Source organism: Mustela nivalis, assembly GCF_964662115.1.
Source record: "Mustela nivalis genome assembly, chromosome: 13".
NCBI lineage: Eukaryota > Metazoa > Chordata > Mammalia > Carnivora > Mustelidae > Mustela > Mustela nivalis.
This window is the reverse complement of record NC_139032.1, coordinates 56955091-56972283: the sequence shown is the minus strand read 5'-3', so window position 1 is coordinate 56972283 and position 17193 is coordinate 56955091. Positions and strand designations below refer to the sequence as shown.

Below are 17193 nucleotides of genomic sequence, written 5' to 3'. Positions count from 1 at the left end.
CTCCATTCCAAAATCCTGGGAGCAGGACCTGAGCTAGAAGGCAGATTTCTTTTCTTTTTTTTTTTTTTGGTTTTTGTTTTTTGTTTTTTTTTTAAACTTTATTTATCACAGAGAGAGCAAGAGAGGTAACACAAGCAGGGGGAGTGGGAGAGGGAGAAGCAGGCCTCTCGACAAGCAGGGAGCCCGATGTGGGCTCAATCTCAGGAACCTGAATCATGACCTGAGCCCAAGGCAGACACTTAACTGATAGAGCCACCTAGGAGGCCTGAGAGAGTTTTAAAATTTTTTTAAATTTTTAAATTTTTAATTTTTTTAAAAAGATTTAATTTATTTACGGGCGCCTGGGTGGCTCAGTGGGTTAAGCCGCTGCCTTCGGCTCAGGTCATGATCTCAGGGTCCTGGGATCGAGCCATGCATCGGGCTCTGTGCTCAACGGGGAGCCTACTTCCCCCTCTCCCTCTGTCTGCCTCTTTGCCTACTTGTGATCTCTCTCTCTGTCAAATAAATAAAAAAAAAAAAGATTTTATTTATCTTTTATTTATTTATTTGACTCTGGGATCCTGGCTTAACCAACTGAGCCACCCAGGTGCCCTAAAAATAATTTTTTTTAATTGAGATATGTCAGATAATGTAAAATTCATCCTTTTAAAGCATATAGTACAGAGTTTTTTTTTTTTTAATATATTCCCATCCCTTTCTAGAACAGTTTCATCACTCCAAAACAGCAGTCATGCTCATTTTTCCCTGCTCTAACCCCTTGTAATCACTAATTTACTTTTGTCTCTGGATTTGCTTATTCTGGACATGATGTTTAAATGGAATAATACTGTACATACACACACACACACACACACACAGAGTCTTTTTCTGTCACTTAGGGTAATGTTTTCAAGGTTTGTCCATGTTGTTGCGTGTATCAGAACTTTTTTCTTTATTTTTTAAGATGTTTATATGACGGAGAGAGCACAAGCAGGGGGGCAGCAGAGGGAGAGGGAGAAGCAGGCTTCCTGCTGAGCAGTGAAACCCATGTGAGGCTTGGTCCCAGGACCATTTCATTATGACCTGAGCAGAAGGTAGACTCTTAACTGACTGAGCCACTCAGGTGCCCCTTAATTCAGCTTTTAAAGTAGGCTCTGTACCCACCGTGGAGCTTGAACCCACCACCTTACGTAAGATCAAGAGTTGTATGCTCCATCAATTGAGCCAGCCTACTACACCAGAACTTTGTTCTTTTTAGTACTTGAGTAGTAGTATATTGTATGGTTATACTTAATATTGTCTATCCATTCATCATTTGATAGGGCATTTGGGTTGTTTCTGCTTTTTGTCATAATGCTGCAGTGAACATTCTTGTGCACATTTCTGGACAAACATAAGTTTTCAGTTCTCTTGGGCATGTACCTAGAAGTGGAATTGCTTGGTCATATGGTAACTCTTTCAGAAACTAGTGGGAGAACTTTAAAAAAAGAATGTTGAATCTGGGTCCCGCTTTGAGTGGCTCTAATTTTCTTTCTTTCTTAAATTTTAATTTTTTATCTATTTGGTCTCATTTTTTAGAAGTTGCCTAAGTGCTTATAGTGAACAGCCAGGGATGGTGATGAATAGTGAACCGCTATTCAAGATTCTTAAACTTTCTTGGACAGTGAGAAATTCTTGATGCTTCTGGAGATACTCCTGTTAACATTTGGACATAGGTAGAATGGCATATTTAGCTGATGAGTAAGTATACCGACAAACCTGGGTTGAGACTTTCCAGTGTTTCATGGAGTTGCAGTTTTTCTGTGCTCCCTCTTATCCTGTTTTGCCATTCTCCTCGTTCTTCAGGCATGCTGTGGAACTACACGGTCAGAAATGCCAAGAGTTAATAGCATCCAGTAATTCCTTGTAGAGCCCGTAAGGACCTTTGAAGGTTTTAGAAATGGAAATTGAAAGCAGAAAACAGACTGTAGATGTGCCCTTGTATATGTGGGTAAGGTACAGACTCAGGGGAGTGTGTATGTTGGGGGGGTACCAGAGAGTAATACATAAGAGGTTAAATAGAATCTGATATTAGTAGAGCAAGATAATAGTGATTTTGTATGTGTCTTTATTTAAGAATTACTACTGGATTTTTGAGGAAGGCATTATTAATATTTTGTGCTGATAAAAGGATGATTTGTATTTATTTTTTTTTAAGGGATTTTTAGAAATTCTATTTTAGTTTGGTTACAGTCTTTCTTAGAATTAAAAGAATTTTTACTTTATAAAATAGACCCTTTACTTCCTTGGCTGTGGAGAAGTAATCCTTTAAAGAAAGGTATTGGTTTGGTATTGAGGGGGGTGCTTGTTTGAATGTAATGTAAATTAAGAGTATAGTTTTTTTTTTTCTCTTTTTCTTATTTATTTGAGAGAGGGTCAGAGTAGGGTGAGGAGAGGAGGGAGAAGCAGACTCCCCACTGAGCAGGGAGCCCAATGTGGGGCTGGATCTTGGGACTTTGTGATCATGACCTAAGCAGAAGGCAGCTGTTCAACTGACTGAGCTACACAGGTGCCCCAGTTAGAGACTTCAAGGGGTAGTAATAACTAGCTGCTGAGCAGGGTTCTGGGTAAAAGACAGGGTTTAGAGCTGAGAAATAAGCAGCGTAGGAAGGGGACAGATATATGGAAGCAGTAGTAGATAAAATTACTTTTTCCTCCCTGACCTTAGGTAACCTGAAAGAAGAAATTTGACTTAATAAATAATTTTTGATGTTCTGTAGTGTTTAGAGTTCACAAGTACTTATCTTTTCCATGGGCGGATTGTATGCACAGAATAGCAGATAATGTTCTCTGTCAGTGGAGCTTGGGTGTATGGGAGTTAACCTTGTTCACCAGCTGCTGGAGGCTTGACCCTGCCCTCAGCAGCTGCGGAGAATAAAAGTATCAGCTTGGTCAGCTCTTGGCATGTGGGGCACAAGCAGTTTAGTTGTATAGAGTTGGGTCTCATGCTAGAGTGTTTTGGTACCTTAGTCTGTCTTACTGTCTCCTGAGTAGGGGATGTAGAGTTCCTTTTGTTGGCTACTCTGGGGCTCCCAAATGAGTTGAAATACTTTTTTTTTTTTTTTTAAGATGTTATTTTTAAGTAATCTCTATACCCAGTATGGGGCTTGAACTCAGAACCCTGAGTTCAAGAGTCCCATGCTCCACTGACTGAGCCTGCCAAGCACCCCTGCTTCTCCCTCCTCTCCTCACCCTACTCTGACCCTCTCTCAAATAAATAAGAAAAAGAGAAAAAAAAAACTATACTCTTAATTTACATTACATTCAAACAAGCACCCCCCCCAATACCAAACCAATACCTTTATTTAAGTTTATTATTATTATTTTTTTTCCAGTAATGGCTACATCCAGTGTAGGGCTCAAACTCAGGACCCTGAAATCAAGAGTCACATGCTCTCTTGAATGAGCTATCTAGGCACCACTTTGAAGTTCTCAATATAAAATAGTCCTGTTCTTGCAAGAATGAATAAATGAATTTCAGTTGTTGAAAAAGAAAATTGAGAGAAAAAAAGAAAAATGTTGAGAATAATGGTATTTTCTTTTGTTTAATGGGTATTTTCTTTTTTAAAGATTTTATTTATTTATTTGACAGAGAGAGATTACAGGTAGGCAGAGAGGCAGTCAGAGAGAGAGAGGAGGAAGCAGGCTCCCTGCTGAGCAGAGAGCCCGATTCGGGACTCGATCCCAGGACCCTGAGATCATGACCTGAGCTGAAGGCAGCGCCTTAACCCATTGAGCCACCCAGGCGCCCCGTTTAATGGGTATTTTCTTTTCTTTCTTTCTTTTTTTTTTTTTTTTTAAAGTAGGCACCACATCCAGTGTGGAGCCCAGTGCTGGGCTTGAACTCAGTACTCTGTGGTCAAAACCTGAGTGGAGATCAAGAGTCAGATGCTTAACTGACTGAGCCACCCAGGTGCCCCAATGGGTATTTTCTTAATAAGAAAAGCAACAACACAAATTGGAAGTTAAATACAAATAATGAAACAGAACTGATAACAAAAATGTTACACTATAGAGCCAGGGCAGCACCTGTAGGTATCTGAAAGTCTGGGGAGATAGATTACTGACCCAGAATCAGATCTGTCCTATCATGTATGAGGTATGTAGGTGATCCTGACAGTAGTTATACTGCTTTAAAGAAGATGCTGAGTTGGGAGTCTTGTTTACCTACAGTTGAACGATTAGTTTTGCAGCACAGCGTAGCGATTAAGAGCACAAGCTTGGTGGGGCGGGCACCTGGGTGGCTCAGTGGGTTAAAGCCTCTGCCTTCAGCTCAGGGTCCTGGGGTCGAGCCCTGCATCAGGCTCTCTGCTCAGCGGGGAGCCTGCTTCCCTTTCTCTCTCTCTCTGCCTGCCTCTCTGCCTACTTGTGATCTCTGTCAAATAAATGAATGAATGAATGAATGAATGAATGAAAGAAAGAAAGAATCTTAAAAAGAAAAGGCACAAACTGTGGAGCCAGATGACCTGGCTTTGAATCTTGGCTCTACCACTGTCTAGCTGTGAATCTGTGTATCTCAGTTCCTGTCTGTAAAATGGGAGTGATAATTTTAATGTACCTCAGAGTGTTGTTGGGAAGGTTAATGATGTAATACAAGCATATATAAAGCACTTCAGTATTATCTGGCACATAGTGTTTGGCTGTTACTATTTTACTTAATGGCTTTAGGCTTTTTTTTTTTTTTTATGATTTTATCTATTTGACAGAGAGCACGCGTGCACAAGTAGGCAGAGAGGCAGGCTTCCTTTAACTGAGTAATTCATGTTGCCTTGAATTAATTATATTCTCTTTGAAAAAGAGACATTCATTTTGCTGTTTCTGGAATGTAGTTTTTTTCTTGGTGGAGTAGATGAGATAACCCCCACCATTATGTGAGCCTCCTGGTTTTAGAACGATCTTCCATTGCTGACACTTGGTGATACTATCTTAAATAAAGCGCTTTGGGGGTTGGTGCTTTCAGCAAAATCTTCATAGTTCTCAGCATGTTATCAAAACCTGTTCTATACTTTCTCAGAATGATCAAATATGCCCTTTTCTTTTAGGGTAGGATATTACATGGTTTTTAGATAAATTTCTGCCCCTCCCCCTCTTTTTTGCCTTAAAGTTAGGGTCCTGTTAGGAGGAATTTATGATATTATTTAAGCTTTAGTAGAAGTGCAGGTGGCTGTTGTTAACCATTTTCAGTGCATTCTAAACTCTAGAATCACTTTAAAATGCCACTGTTTCACCTTGTTACCTTTTCTTTTAAAAAGCCCTTGAAAAAATAGCAGTTAAGAAAACATTTTCTAAAAATATCTGTTCTACAGAGGAAGTCTGTAGTTTAATCAAGTTAGTTTATTCTCCTGGCTTACTTTCCTTATATAACAAGTAATTTAAACTATTCCTACACTTGAGTTAATCTAGGAAGCTTTATATGGTATTTTGCTGGCAGTCTTTTTAAAGAGGTTAAATATGTAGCAGTTAATCTATCCCAGCTTTACTTTGGATGAAGTTAGGTAAATAAGGGTTTTAAAATTCGATTGGATAGAAATAACCTGGTGTTTCCTTCAGTTCAAGAACCTGAGATATGTATGTTTGAGTTTCTCCTGGATTATTTTTAGAATCTCTTGCTCTTGTCTGTTTCTATTCTAAGAATTCTCTTGGAACCTGTTTGAGAGTAGTAGTTCTTGGGGGTGGAGAGTGATAGAGGGGATGGAACACAAGTGTAAACTGGATTCCTTTGGTCTGGCAACTGGGGCTTACTGCAGAAGCATTCCTATTTACTACATATAACTCTGTGTCCAGAAGAAAGGACATAGAATTTCTCCATGTGACAGTATGTTTAAGTTGTAGCTTTTTATGGTCTGCTTTCCTTGCCTTGTTCATTTTATAATTCATTGGTGGTAACAGTTTTGAAGGGTGTTGATAATTATTTTGATCACTTATGCTTTTATTTTGATTTGTGAATTCACTGCCTTCGGAAGTTTTTAAAATTAGTATGAGGAAGTTTTTTGAATCATAACATCCTGTTAATATATTTTCTGGTCTCTTCCTCCGACACCCCTTTTAAAAAGGATTCATTTATTTATTTGAGAAAGAGCCAGTGTACAAGCAGGGAGGGGAGGGGCAGAGAGAGAGGGAGAAGTAGATACCCTTGCTGAGCAGGGAGCCCAACTCTGGCTCAATCCCAGGGTAGGGGCTCATGACCTGAGTTTGAAGGCAGATGCCCAGCTGACTGAACCATCCAGGTGTCCTTGGGCTGTTTTTCCATAGGATTTCTGTAGCACTTTTTTTTGTTTGTTTTCTTCTCTGTAAACTCCAGGTTTTATCTTTGGAGGTTTTTTGCTGGACATTTGCAGCATTCAGTAAGATTCTTTAAACTTGTAGTTTTAAAAGTAAGTTAGACCCAACGTAGGGCATGAACTCATGACCCTGAGATCAAGAATAGCATGCTCTACCGACTGAGCCAGCCAGGCAGCCCAAGGCTTTTTTTTTAAGATTTTATTTATTTATTTGACAGAGAGATCACAAATAGGCAGAGAGGCAGACAGAGAGAGGGGGAAGTAGGCTCCCCGCAGAGCAGAGAGCCCCATGTGGGGCTCAATCCCAAGATCCTGAGATCATGACCTTAGCCGAAGGCAGAGGCTCAACCCACTGAGCGACCCAGGTGCCCCATTTTTATTTTTATTCATTAAAAACATTTAAAAAAATATTTTATGTATTTATATGACAGAGAGATCACAAGTAGGCAGAGAAGGAGGCAGGGAGAGAGGGGGAACAGGCTTCCTTCTGAGCAGAGAGCCAGATGCTGGGCTTAATCCCAGAACCCCGAGATCATGGCCTGAGCCGAAGGCAGAGGCCTAACCCACTGAACCACCTAGGTGCCCCACATTAAAAAAAATTTTTTTAACGATTTTATTTATTTTTTTAATAAATTTTTTTTAAGATTTTATTTATTTATTTGACAGAGAGAGATCCCAAGTAGACAGAGGCAGGCAGAGAGAGAGGAAAGGAAGCAGGCTCCCTGCTGAGCAGAGAGCCCGACATGGGGCTTGATCCCAGGACCCTGAGATCATGACCTGAGCCGAAGGCAGTGGCCCAACCCCCTGAGCCACCCAGGTGCCCCAACAATTTTATTTATTTTATTTGACAGAGAGATCACAAGTAGGCAGAGAGGCAGGCAGAGAGAGAGAGGGAAGCAGGCTCCCTGCTGAGCAAAGAGCCTGATTCGGGGCTCCATCCCAGGACACTGAGATCATGATCTGAGCCGAAGGCAGTAGCTTAATCCACTGAGCCACCCAGGCGCCCCCATTTTAAAATTTTTTTAAAAAAAGATTTTATTTATTTGTCAAAGTGCACGAGAGCAAGCACAAGTTGCCGGGGGGCGGGCAGAGGGAGAAGCAAGCTCTGCACTGAGCAAAGAACCTGATGTGGGACTTGACCCTATGACCATGGGATCACCACCTGAGCTGAAGGCAGATGCTTAACCAACTGAGCTACCCAGGTGTCCCCCAAGATTTTTAAAAAAAGATTTATTTATTTGAGACAGTGAGTAAGACGGGGTAGGGGTTGGAGGGGAGAGAGAGAATCTCAAGCAGACTCCCTGCTGAGCACGGAGCCTGCAGGCTCTGTCTCATTACCCTGAGATCATGACCTGAGCTGAAATCAAGAATTGGATGGTTGGGTCCCAGGCTCAGTCGGTGTCTTTGGCTCAGGTCATTGAGTCCCACATGGGGCTCCTTGCTCAGCTGGGAGCCTGCTTCTTCCTCTGCTTGCTGTTCACCCAGCTTGTGCTCATTCTCTCTCTCCCTCTCTCTCTCTGACATACTAAATAAATAAAATCTTTAAAATCTTAAAAAAAAAAAAAAAGTTGGTTGCTTAATCAACTGAGCCACCCAGGCGCCTCAGACTTTTTTTTATGAACAGGAATACAGCCATTCTGACACCTCAGTGTTCAGATTGTGATATTCACAGAAATTAATCTGGTCTGAATTTGTTTAAGCATCCTTAGAAGCATGTGCTGGAGTCACCTTTTTTTTTTTCTTTTAAGTTTTTTGGGAAAGATTATATTTGTAATGTTGATGCCAAAAATCTTTTGTACTAACAATTTATATATAGAACGCATAATAGTAAACCTTAATTAAAGGAGAAAAATGGTTATTTTCAAACAACAATATGTAAACATAAAGTAAGCAGTGTACTTTCCATGTTTCACAAAGCATATAATTCTGGTTCAGCCATGGAACTGAGGACATTATAGCCTAATTACATCGAATGTGGATTGAGGATTGATGTTTGAAATGGAGAGATAAAGTCTTAATATTTATACTAAGGCAGTGAATTAGTAAAATTGTAATAGTTTGAAACATAAAAAAACTTAATGGTTTTCCTGGTTGACAAATGAGGATTCAGGTACATTATATCAAAATGTTTGGCTGTAATAGCAAGGCTGTTAAGATTTAAAGTCTTTTTTCGTTAAGTCAAAAAATTCAGTCTCAGCATCCATTCCATTTAGCATAAATTTATTTCTGTATATGCAGATTTTTATCACCAGATGGCACTCCTGTAAGAAGAAACTCTCATTTTGTTATATTTAATGTACCTAGTTTATTTTCATAAGTGAGAGCACAGAGGAATGAATAGTTCAAAAGATGAATGTGAAAAGATTCACGTAATTCAATAAAAAAGCAACTGTTGGAAATCTGTAAGTAAACTAAAAATGACTTTTTTTTTTTTAAAGTTTTACTCTAGGAACACCAGTCAGATTTTGACTGTTTAACTCTAGATACTTAAGATGGAATTATACAGTGCTCTGACGTGATTTTAGAAATAATCAGGTAATCTCTTTGTTTCAGAAATACTAATATATATGCATATATGTGTGTATATATATGTATATGTATATATATACAAATTTTAAAGGTTTTGTCAGAGGGAGCACGAGCGCCGGGAGAGGCAGGCAGAGGGAGAATCAGGCTCCCTGCTGAGCAAGGAGCCTGATGGGGTACTTGATCCCAGGACCCGGGGATCATGACCTGCGCTGAAGGCAGATGCTTAACTGAGCCATCCAGGTTTCCCAGAAATACTAATATATATATATAAAGATTTTATTTATTTATTTGACAGACAGCAATCACAAGTAGGCAGAGGCAGGGAGAGAGAGAGGAGGAGGAAGGTTCCCCGCTGAGCAGAGAGCCCGATGGGCTCGATCCCAGGACCCTGAGATCATGACCTGAGCCGAAGGCAGAGGCTTAACCTACTGAATCACCCAGGCGCCCCAATACTAATATGTTTTAACATGTGTTGGTACTTTATGGTTAAAAAAGTATATTTGTTCATGTGTGTTTATTCATATTGGGAGAACACTAAACTCAGAGAAAGCTCTAAAAATAGTCATGGCAAAACAGTTAATTAACCTTGTTCCAAATAATACAACCAAAACCATAAACCCAAACCTACCAAATACCAAAATGGTTAAACCAATAAAAAAGATTCAAAATGTGTACTGATATTGACAAAGAGGCAGATTGAAATATAGCAACTTTTGGGGTGTGTGGGTGGCTCAGTTGCTTAAGTGTTTGACTTGATTTTGGCTCAGGTCATGATCTGAGGGTTGTGGGATGGCTCAGTGAGAGTCTGCTTAAGATGTTCTCCCTCTGCTCCACCTCACTTTCCCCCTCCCCCCATGTGTGTGCACTCTCCAATAGTAAATCTTTAAAATTAAAAAAATAAAAAAAGACATATATATTGTTTTAAGTCAGCATATTTGGCATGTGATATATTCTGGTTAATTAGGTATTTGCTATATAGTTTCTGTAAAAGGCAGTGTAGTAATGTCTGTGGCCTTTATCTAGCATTCCAGTTAACAGGACCTTTTGAGAAAATTAGTAAATAATATTAGGATAGATAACTTAGGAAATGCTTGTCAGATATTTTCTAGCTAATATAGTTTCCAGGGACAGTTTTCCTTGTGGATACATGAATTCGTACACTGAATTTCAGTTTGTCTCCTTTACTTTAAGATACACAGGTCAAAAAGATACCTAGAAATGCTAGTATAGTGTTACTTCATTAACCTGAGATGTATAAGATTAACAAATAGGGGAACATTGTTCCAAATCACATGAATGCTTTCTTTGAGGTCTCTGTAACTGATTTTTCTAGAAAACAAAAAGAGTTCCATTTATTGTTCTTTTTGGAATCATTGTCTCTGTTATGATTTGTTCTTTCTCAAGTCATTCTTGATTTCTAAGTTACCAAATTCTGTAGCATGCCATTTCAACAGACTTATCAAATGTCTCTTATATTGGTAACTACTGAGTAGTGAAAGGAACAAAACAAAATAAATTTCTGGTGTTGTTTATGATACTATGATTAGGAAGGCAAGTTAAATTTAGAGAAAAAGAGCATAACCTAAAATATAAATTTTATATAAGTACTGTTATATTTAAAGGAAAGCTAGTATATTAAAAGCATTAGGAAATATAATTCTAGAAATCAGTAGCCTGTTTTAGAATATATATATTTTTAAAGATTTTATTTATTTATTTGAAAGACATAGATCACAAGTAGGCAGAGAGGCAGGCAGAGAGAGAGAGAGAGAGAGAGAGAGAAGCAGGCTTCCCGTGGAGCAGGGAGCCCGATGCGGGGCTCGATCCCAGGACCCTGAGATCATGACCCGAGCCGAAGGCAGCAGCCCAAACCACTGAGCCACCCAGGCGCCCCTGTTTTAGAATATTTTAAATGGACTTTGATAGGAACTTAAGGGCTTGTTAGTGTGATCTGTCCTGTTTGAATTATTTGCCTTTATAGTTTGGGTCACTAGGCTATAAATGTAAATGATCATGAAACTTTGCATTTTAATTTTTCATGTTTGTTTATTAGGGCAGATTGTTCTTTTCTGATTCACAGTTTTTCAGGTATACATTACTTTACATTTTTATCAAATATTGAGTATATAGAATAGAATATTTAGTTATTGCTGATTGTGACATGTATTGACCAGAGATTTTATGTGAAGAAGTACATAATCAGTGATCAATATTTTTAAAATACATAAATATGAAGAACAAAATATAATCATGTACCATCACCTAGTTAAGGAAAACATTGTTACCTTTTGAAATTCATGTTCTGCTACTTTCCAGTCCCAACCTGTGAATTAGGTAAAGTGAACCCCTATCCAGAACTTTGAGTTTATACTTTACTTGCTTTTCCTTATAAGATTTTATTTATTTATTTATTTATTTGACAGAGAGAAATCACAAGTAGATGGAGAGGCAGGCAGAGAGAGAGGGAAGCAGGCTCCCTGCCGAGCAGAGATCCCCATGCGGGACTCAATCCCAGGACCCCAGGATCACGACCCGAGCTGAAGGCAGCGGCTCAACCCACTGAGCCACCCAGGCGCCCCAATTTTAACACCTTTTTTACAAACAAAATTAATGATATATTTTTATGTTTCTTGAGTATTTAATGTAACCATAGTATATATGTATTTCAGTCACTTTTTTTTTTTTTTTTAATATTCCTTTAGAGTATGTTACTAAGACTCAGCTAACACGTATGTGACTGTTGCCCATTTTTGTTGCTTTGTAGTATTTCTTGGTAGGAATGTATTGAAAATGGTGTTTGGATTATTGTCTTAAATGTGCTAGTTACATGTTTTTTTGGTATAGGGGTTTATATATATCTTGGGGAAGGGGTATATGCCAGGAAGTAGAATTGCTAAATCATAGGGTATAATATTGTTCACCTTTTTTTTTTTTTTTAAAGATTTTATTTATTTTGTAGAGAGATATCACAAGTAGGCAGGGGGGCAGGCAGAGAGAGAAGGGGAAGCAGGCTCCCTGCTGAGCAGAGAGCCAGATATGGAGCTTGATCCCAGGACTTCGGGATCATGACCTGAGTTGAAGGCAGAGGCTCAACCCACTGAGCCACCCAGGCACCCCTAATTGTTTACCTTTTTTTTTTTTTTTTAAAGATTTTATTTATTTATTTGACAGAGAGAAATCACAAGTAGGTAGAGAGGCAGGCAGAGAGAGAGAGAGGAGGAAGCAGGCTCCCTGCCGAGCAGAGAGCCCGATGAGGGACTCGATCCCAGGACCCCGAGATCATGACCTGAGCCGAAGGCAGCGGCTTAACCACTGAGCCACCCAGGTGCCCCTAATTGTTTACCTTTAATGAATAATGCCAAACTGTTATACCAAGGGGGGCTTGAACTTAGACCCCTGAGATCAAGAGTCTCTTACCCTTTTGACTGAGCCAACCAGGTGCTCAGTAGTATTTCATTTCATCTCATCTCATATCATCATTTCTTTTTTTCTTTCTTTCAATTTTATTTATTTATTTGAGAGAGTGAGAGGGCACACAGGAGCAGAGGTAGAGGGAGAAGCAGATTCCCCTCTTGATCAGGAAGCCTTAAGGGGCTCAATCCTGTTAATTTACAATCAGCTAGTCAGGTTTTAGACAATAAAATCTTATTAGAGGGGTGCTTGGCAGGCTCAGTCAGAGCAGTGTCTGACTCGTGATCTCCACGTTGTGAATTTGAGCCCCACTTTGATGTAGAGGTTACTAAAAAATGTAAATAAACTTAAAACACACACACAACCTTTTTAGAATTTCTTTTTTTTCTTTTTCCTTAACATTATTTGTCAGGCAGAAATCACAAGTAGGCAGAGAAGCAGGCAGAGAGAGAGAGGTGGAAGCAGGCTCCTGGCTGAGCAGAGCACCTGATGCAGGGCTCGATCCCAGGACACCCAGGCGCCCCCTGAGTGAACCTTTTAAAAGAGTTGGGACAGGTGTGTCTATGTGGCTCAGTCCCTTAAATGTCTCCCTTTGCCTCAGATTATGCTTCCAGGGTCTTGGGATCAAGCCCAGAACTAGATTCTTGCTTATTTATTTATTTATTTAGATTTTATTTATTTATCTGACAGAGACAGACTCAGGAAGAGAGGGAGCACAAGTTGGGTGGGGGTGGGAATCAGAGAAAGAGAGGTAGGCTTCCTGCTGAACAGGGAGCCTGATGAGGGAGGGACTCCATCCCAGAACTCAGGCATCATGACCTGAGCTGAAGGCAGATGCTTAACGACTGAGCTACCCAGGCATCCCTGAGACAAATCTTTAATGAAAAACATTATTTAAGGGGCGCCTGGGTGGCTCAGTGGGTTAAAGCCTCTGATTCGGATCAGGTCATGATCTCAGGGTCCTGGTATCAAGACCCACATCTGCGGAGCAGAGAGCCTGCTTCCCCCTCTCTCTCTCTGCCTGACTCTCTGCCTACTTGTGATCTCTGTCTGTCAAATAAATAAAATCTTAAAAAAATTTATTTTTTCATGGGGGATAGAGATGCAGGGGCAGAGGGAGAAACAGGTCCCTGTGGAGCAGGGAGTTTAATGAAGAACTTGATCTCAAGACCCTGGGAGGATGACCGGAGCTGAAGGTAGATGCTTAACTGACTGAGCCACCCAAGCACCCCTTTATTTTTAGTTTTTAAAAAGATTTATTTTAGAGCACAAGTGAGTGGGGATGGAGGAGGTAAGAGAGAGCTTTAAGCAGACTCTGTGTTGAGCAACAAATCCACCTGGGGCTCGATCTCACAACCCTCAGACCACGAACTGACCTGAAATAAAAACTCAGATTTTTAACCAACTGCACCACCCAGGTGCCCCTAAGATTTTATTTTATTTTTTGTTTTTTATTTGAGAGAGAAAGTATGGGCAAAAGAGTAAGTGAGAGAGAGCTTGAGCTGGGGGAGAGTCAGATGGTGAAGGGCAGACAGATTCCCCACTTAGCAGGGACCCTGATGCAGGGCTTGATCCCACAACCCTGAGATCATAACCTGATCCGAAGGCAGACACTTAACTCACTTAGCCACTGAGGTCCCCCTAAGATTTTATTTTTAAGTAATTTCGGCACGCAGTATGGGACTCGAACTCACAACCGTGAGATCAAGAATTGCATGCTTCACTGTCTGAGCCAGCAAGGTGCCTCAACCATAGACTTTTAGATAGCATTAGTAAAATTGGCTTAATTGTTACTAGGAAAATACAAAATCCTAATGGGTTGTTTCTTGAGAATTTGTGTTGTAGAGAGCTGTTAGGTTTTGTCTTGTATTTCCTCCATATTCCTGAATTTTATCCTTGCGTTTTACTATGGTAGAGAGCTGTTAGGTTTTGTCTTGTATTTCCTCCATATTCCTGAATTTTATCCTTGCGTTTTACTATGGTTTTGAAGTTTTTGCTTACTACCATTCCGGCTTTCTTGCAGATTTTCTATTTTGTACATACGTTATTTTGTATATACTGTATATGATGACTTCAGTGAGCAGTGACCGTTCACGAGGTGCTCGGGAAAAAACACAGATTTCAGCGACACAGGCATCACAACTACAGAAACAAGTAGTACAGGTAAGTTTTTGTGGACCTCTTGTTTTGTATAGAGTTATGTTAATTAGAGTACACATACTCTCCTTTGTTGGTACCATAAGATTTTGAATCTTGTTTTTAAAAAGTAGGTTGTATTCAGTGGGAAAGAGAAAATATCATGATTCCGGTACTGTTGGACATTGTTTCTTATCTATTTGATTGTGAACTTTTTCCTCTCCCTATTAGCATCTAGGCTATCTCCTTTTTCTTTTCCTTATTTTTTTTTTTAAATGATTTTAAGTAATTTCTACACCCAATATGGGGCTCGAAGCTAAAGCCCCGAGGTGAAGAGTCACATGTTCTACTGATTGAACCAGCCAGGCACTCCTCCTTTTCTTTATTAACCTAGGTATGTGCCTGAATGTAATATGGAAATCCAGGATATATGGATAGTTTATGCTCTGAAGTAGAGAAATCGGTGAATTATATAAGAGACTTACAAAAAGCTGCTTTTTCTTTCAAGCATTGTTAGCTGGGGAAAGTCAGTTAATATTAAGATGGATTTTTTTTTAAAAGATTTTTTTTTATTTATTTATCAGAGAGAGAGGGGGGGGGAGAGAGAGCGAGCACAGGCAGACAGAATGGCAGGCAGAGGGAGAAGCAGGCTCCCTGCTGAGCAAGGAGCCCGATGTGGGACTCGATCCCAGGATGCTGGGATCATGACCTGAGCCGAAGGCAGCTGCTCAACCAACTGAGCCACCCAGGCGTCCCTTAAGATGGATTTTAATTAACAAGGTCAATATAAATAAAACGTTTAATGTTAAATAGTCCCTCCTGGGGCGCCTAGGTGGCTCAGTCAGTTGAGTGTCTGCCCCTTGATTTTGGGTCAGGTCATGATCTTAGGGTGGTGGGATTGAACCCTGTATGGTTCTCTGTGCTCATGGTGTGTCTGCTTGAGATTCTTTCCCTCTCTCGCTCTGCTGCCCCTAAAATAAATAAATAAAAGAAAATCTTAGATAACAAATAGTCTCTCCTTCTGAATTTGTTTATATTATTACTTTAAATGATGTGAGATAAGTTAAATAAAATGCTAAGTATAGTGCTTGATACAAGATTGAGCATTTTATAGATGTTATTGAGTAGATTTGCAAACCTTTTTTCAGAGGTCCATCATAAATTTCAGATTGGTGATTTGACCATGCTTTGATAGCTAATTACAAGTATTTTTTTTTAAAGATTATTTATTTATTTATTTATTTGACAGATCACAAGTAGGCAGAGGCAGAGAGAAAGAGGAGGAAACAGGCTCCCTGCTGAGCAGAGAGCCTGACCTCAGGACCCCGAGGTCATGACCTGAGTGGAAGGCAGAGGCTTTAACCCACTGAGCCACCCAGGCACCCCTACAAGTACTTTTTTTATAATCAGTCATAACCAAGTGCCCTGTGGATGTTAAGGGACACAGAGAGTAGACTATTGTTGTTTTATATTTTTCAATATAAGGTTAGCCTTAAATTTTGCTTCTGTCAGTAGACTTACAACTCTGCTCTTCAGTGCTTATTTCTAAATACATTTACCCCCATAGATAATTATTCACAACTGGTAACGAAAGATGACTTCTTTTTTTTTTTTTTAAGATTCTATTTACTTATTTGACAGAGAGAGCAGGAGCACAAGCAGGGGGAGTGGCAGGGAGAGGGAGAAGCAGACTCCTTACTAAGCAGCCCAATGTGGGGTTTGATCCCAAGAGTCTGGGATCATGACCTGAGCGGAAGGCAGACGCGTAACTGACTGAGCCACCCAGGTGCCCAAAAGACTACTTGTTGCAAAAATTTTGACTATATTACACCCTCCTTTTGTAGGTGAATGCTTATGAGGCTAATAATGAAACATTTTCATATCAAAGAAGAAATACAAGTTTACACCCTCCTTTTGTAGGTGAATGCTTATGAGGCTAATAATGAAACATTTTTATATCAAAGAAGAAATACAAGTTAGGAGTAATCATAGGTACAGCCCTGCTAATAATAAAATAAATATAAATTAAAACAACATTTTGTTGTTGTTTATTGAATTACTCAAAATTGAAAGTTATTATATGGGGGAAAAAAGTGTAATCTTTTAGGGGTAACTGACTGGTTCAGTCAGTGGAGCATGTGATTCCTGATCTCAGTGTTGTAAGTTTGAGCTTTCAAGTTTGGATGTAGAGAATACTTCAAAATTAAAAAAAAAAAATTTAAGTGAAATCTTTTAGGGGTGCCTAGATGGCTCAGTCAGTTAAGCATCTGCTTTTGGGTCATGATCCCAGGGGGATCATAGTTCTGCCTTGGGTCATGATCCCAGGGTTCTGGTATGGAGCCCAGCATTGGGCTCTCCGGCTTCACAGAGACCCTGCTTCTCCCTCTTGCCCCTGCTTGTTCTCTTTCTCTCTCTGTTTCTATCTCAAATAAGCAACATCTTTTAAGAAAATTAAAAAAAAAAAAGTGTGATCTTTTAAAGAGGGCCAAATGAAATGTTGAGAATGTAAATTGTTTCTATCTCCCACCCAAGTAGAGTCCTTGGGCTGATTTCCGGTGAATCAGTGTCTCCAGACTGTTCTCCCAAGGGTTGTTGTCACGATTAGTTTTTATGGTCTCTTTTGGGGCAGCTCATTTTATGTGATTAGATAAAAAAACTGCCCGCTGAGCTGTGGGAAGGATTCTTAGACACTTAGATTCCTAATTTCCCTTTTTATAATAGTATGGTGAGAATTTCTCAAGCAGTATGAATAACATTGTTAATGTTCATTTATCTCATCAATCTAAGACTAGATTATGAGTAAAGTGGGTCTGTCACT

The 17193-nt window shown here is 39.7% G+C and overlaps 1 protein-coding gene across 14 annotated transcripts in view; it reads left to right on the top strand.

The window, feature by feature from the left end:
- The window catches only part of UBAP2 (ubiquitin associated protein 2), a 132979-nt gene that overhangs the window by 20809 nt on the left and 94977 nt on the right, over positions 1-17193 (top strand). For all 14 annotated transcript variants that reach the window (XR_014301688.1, XR_014301689.1, XM_082694586.1 and 11 more), the window contains one exon: positions 14263-14402. Coding sequence is in view for 8 of the 14 variants with exons in the window: in XM_082694586.1 (XP_082550712.1) it covers positions 14304-14402 (99 nt within the window). In the remaining 6 variants the exon portion in view is untranslated. The remainder of the gene's footprint in view (positions 1-14262; positions 14403-17193) is intronic.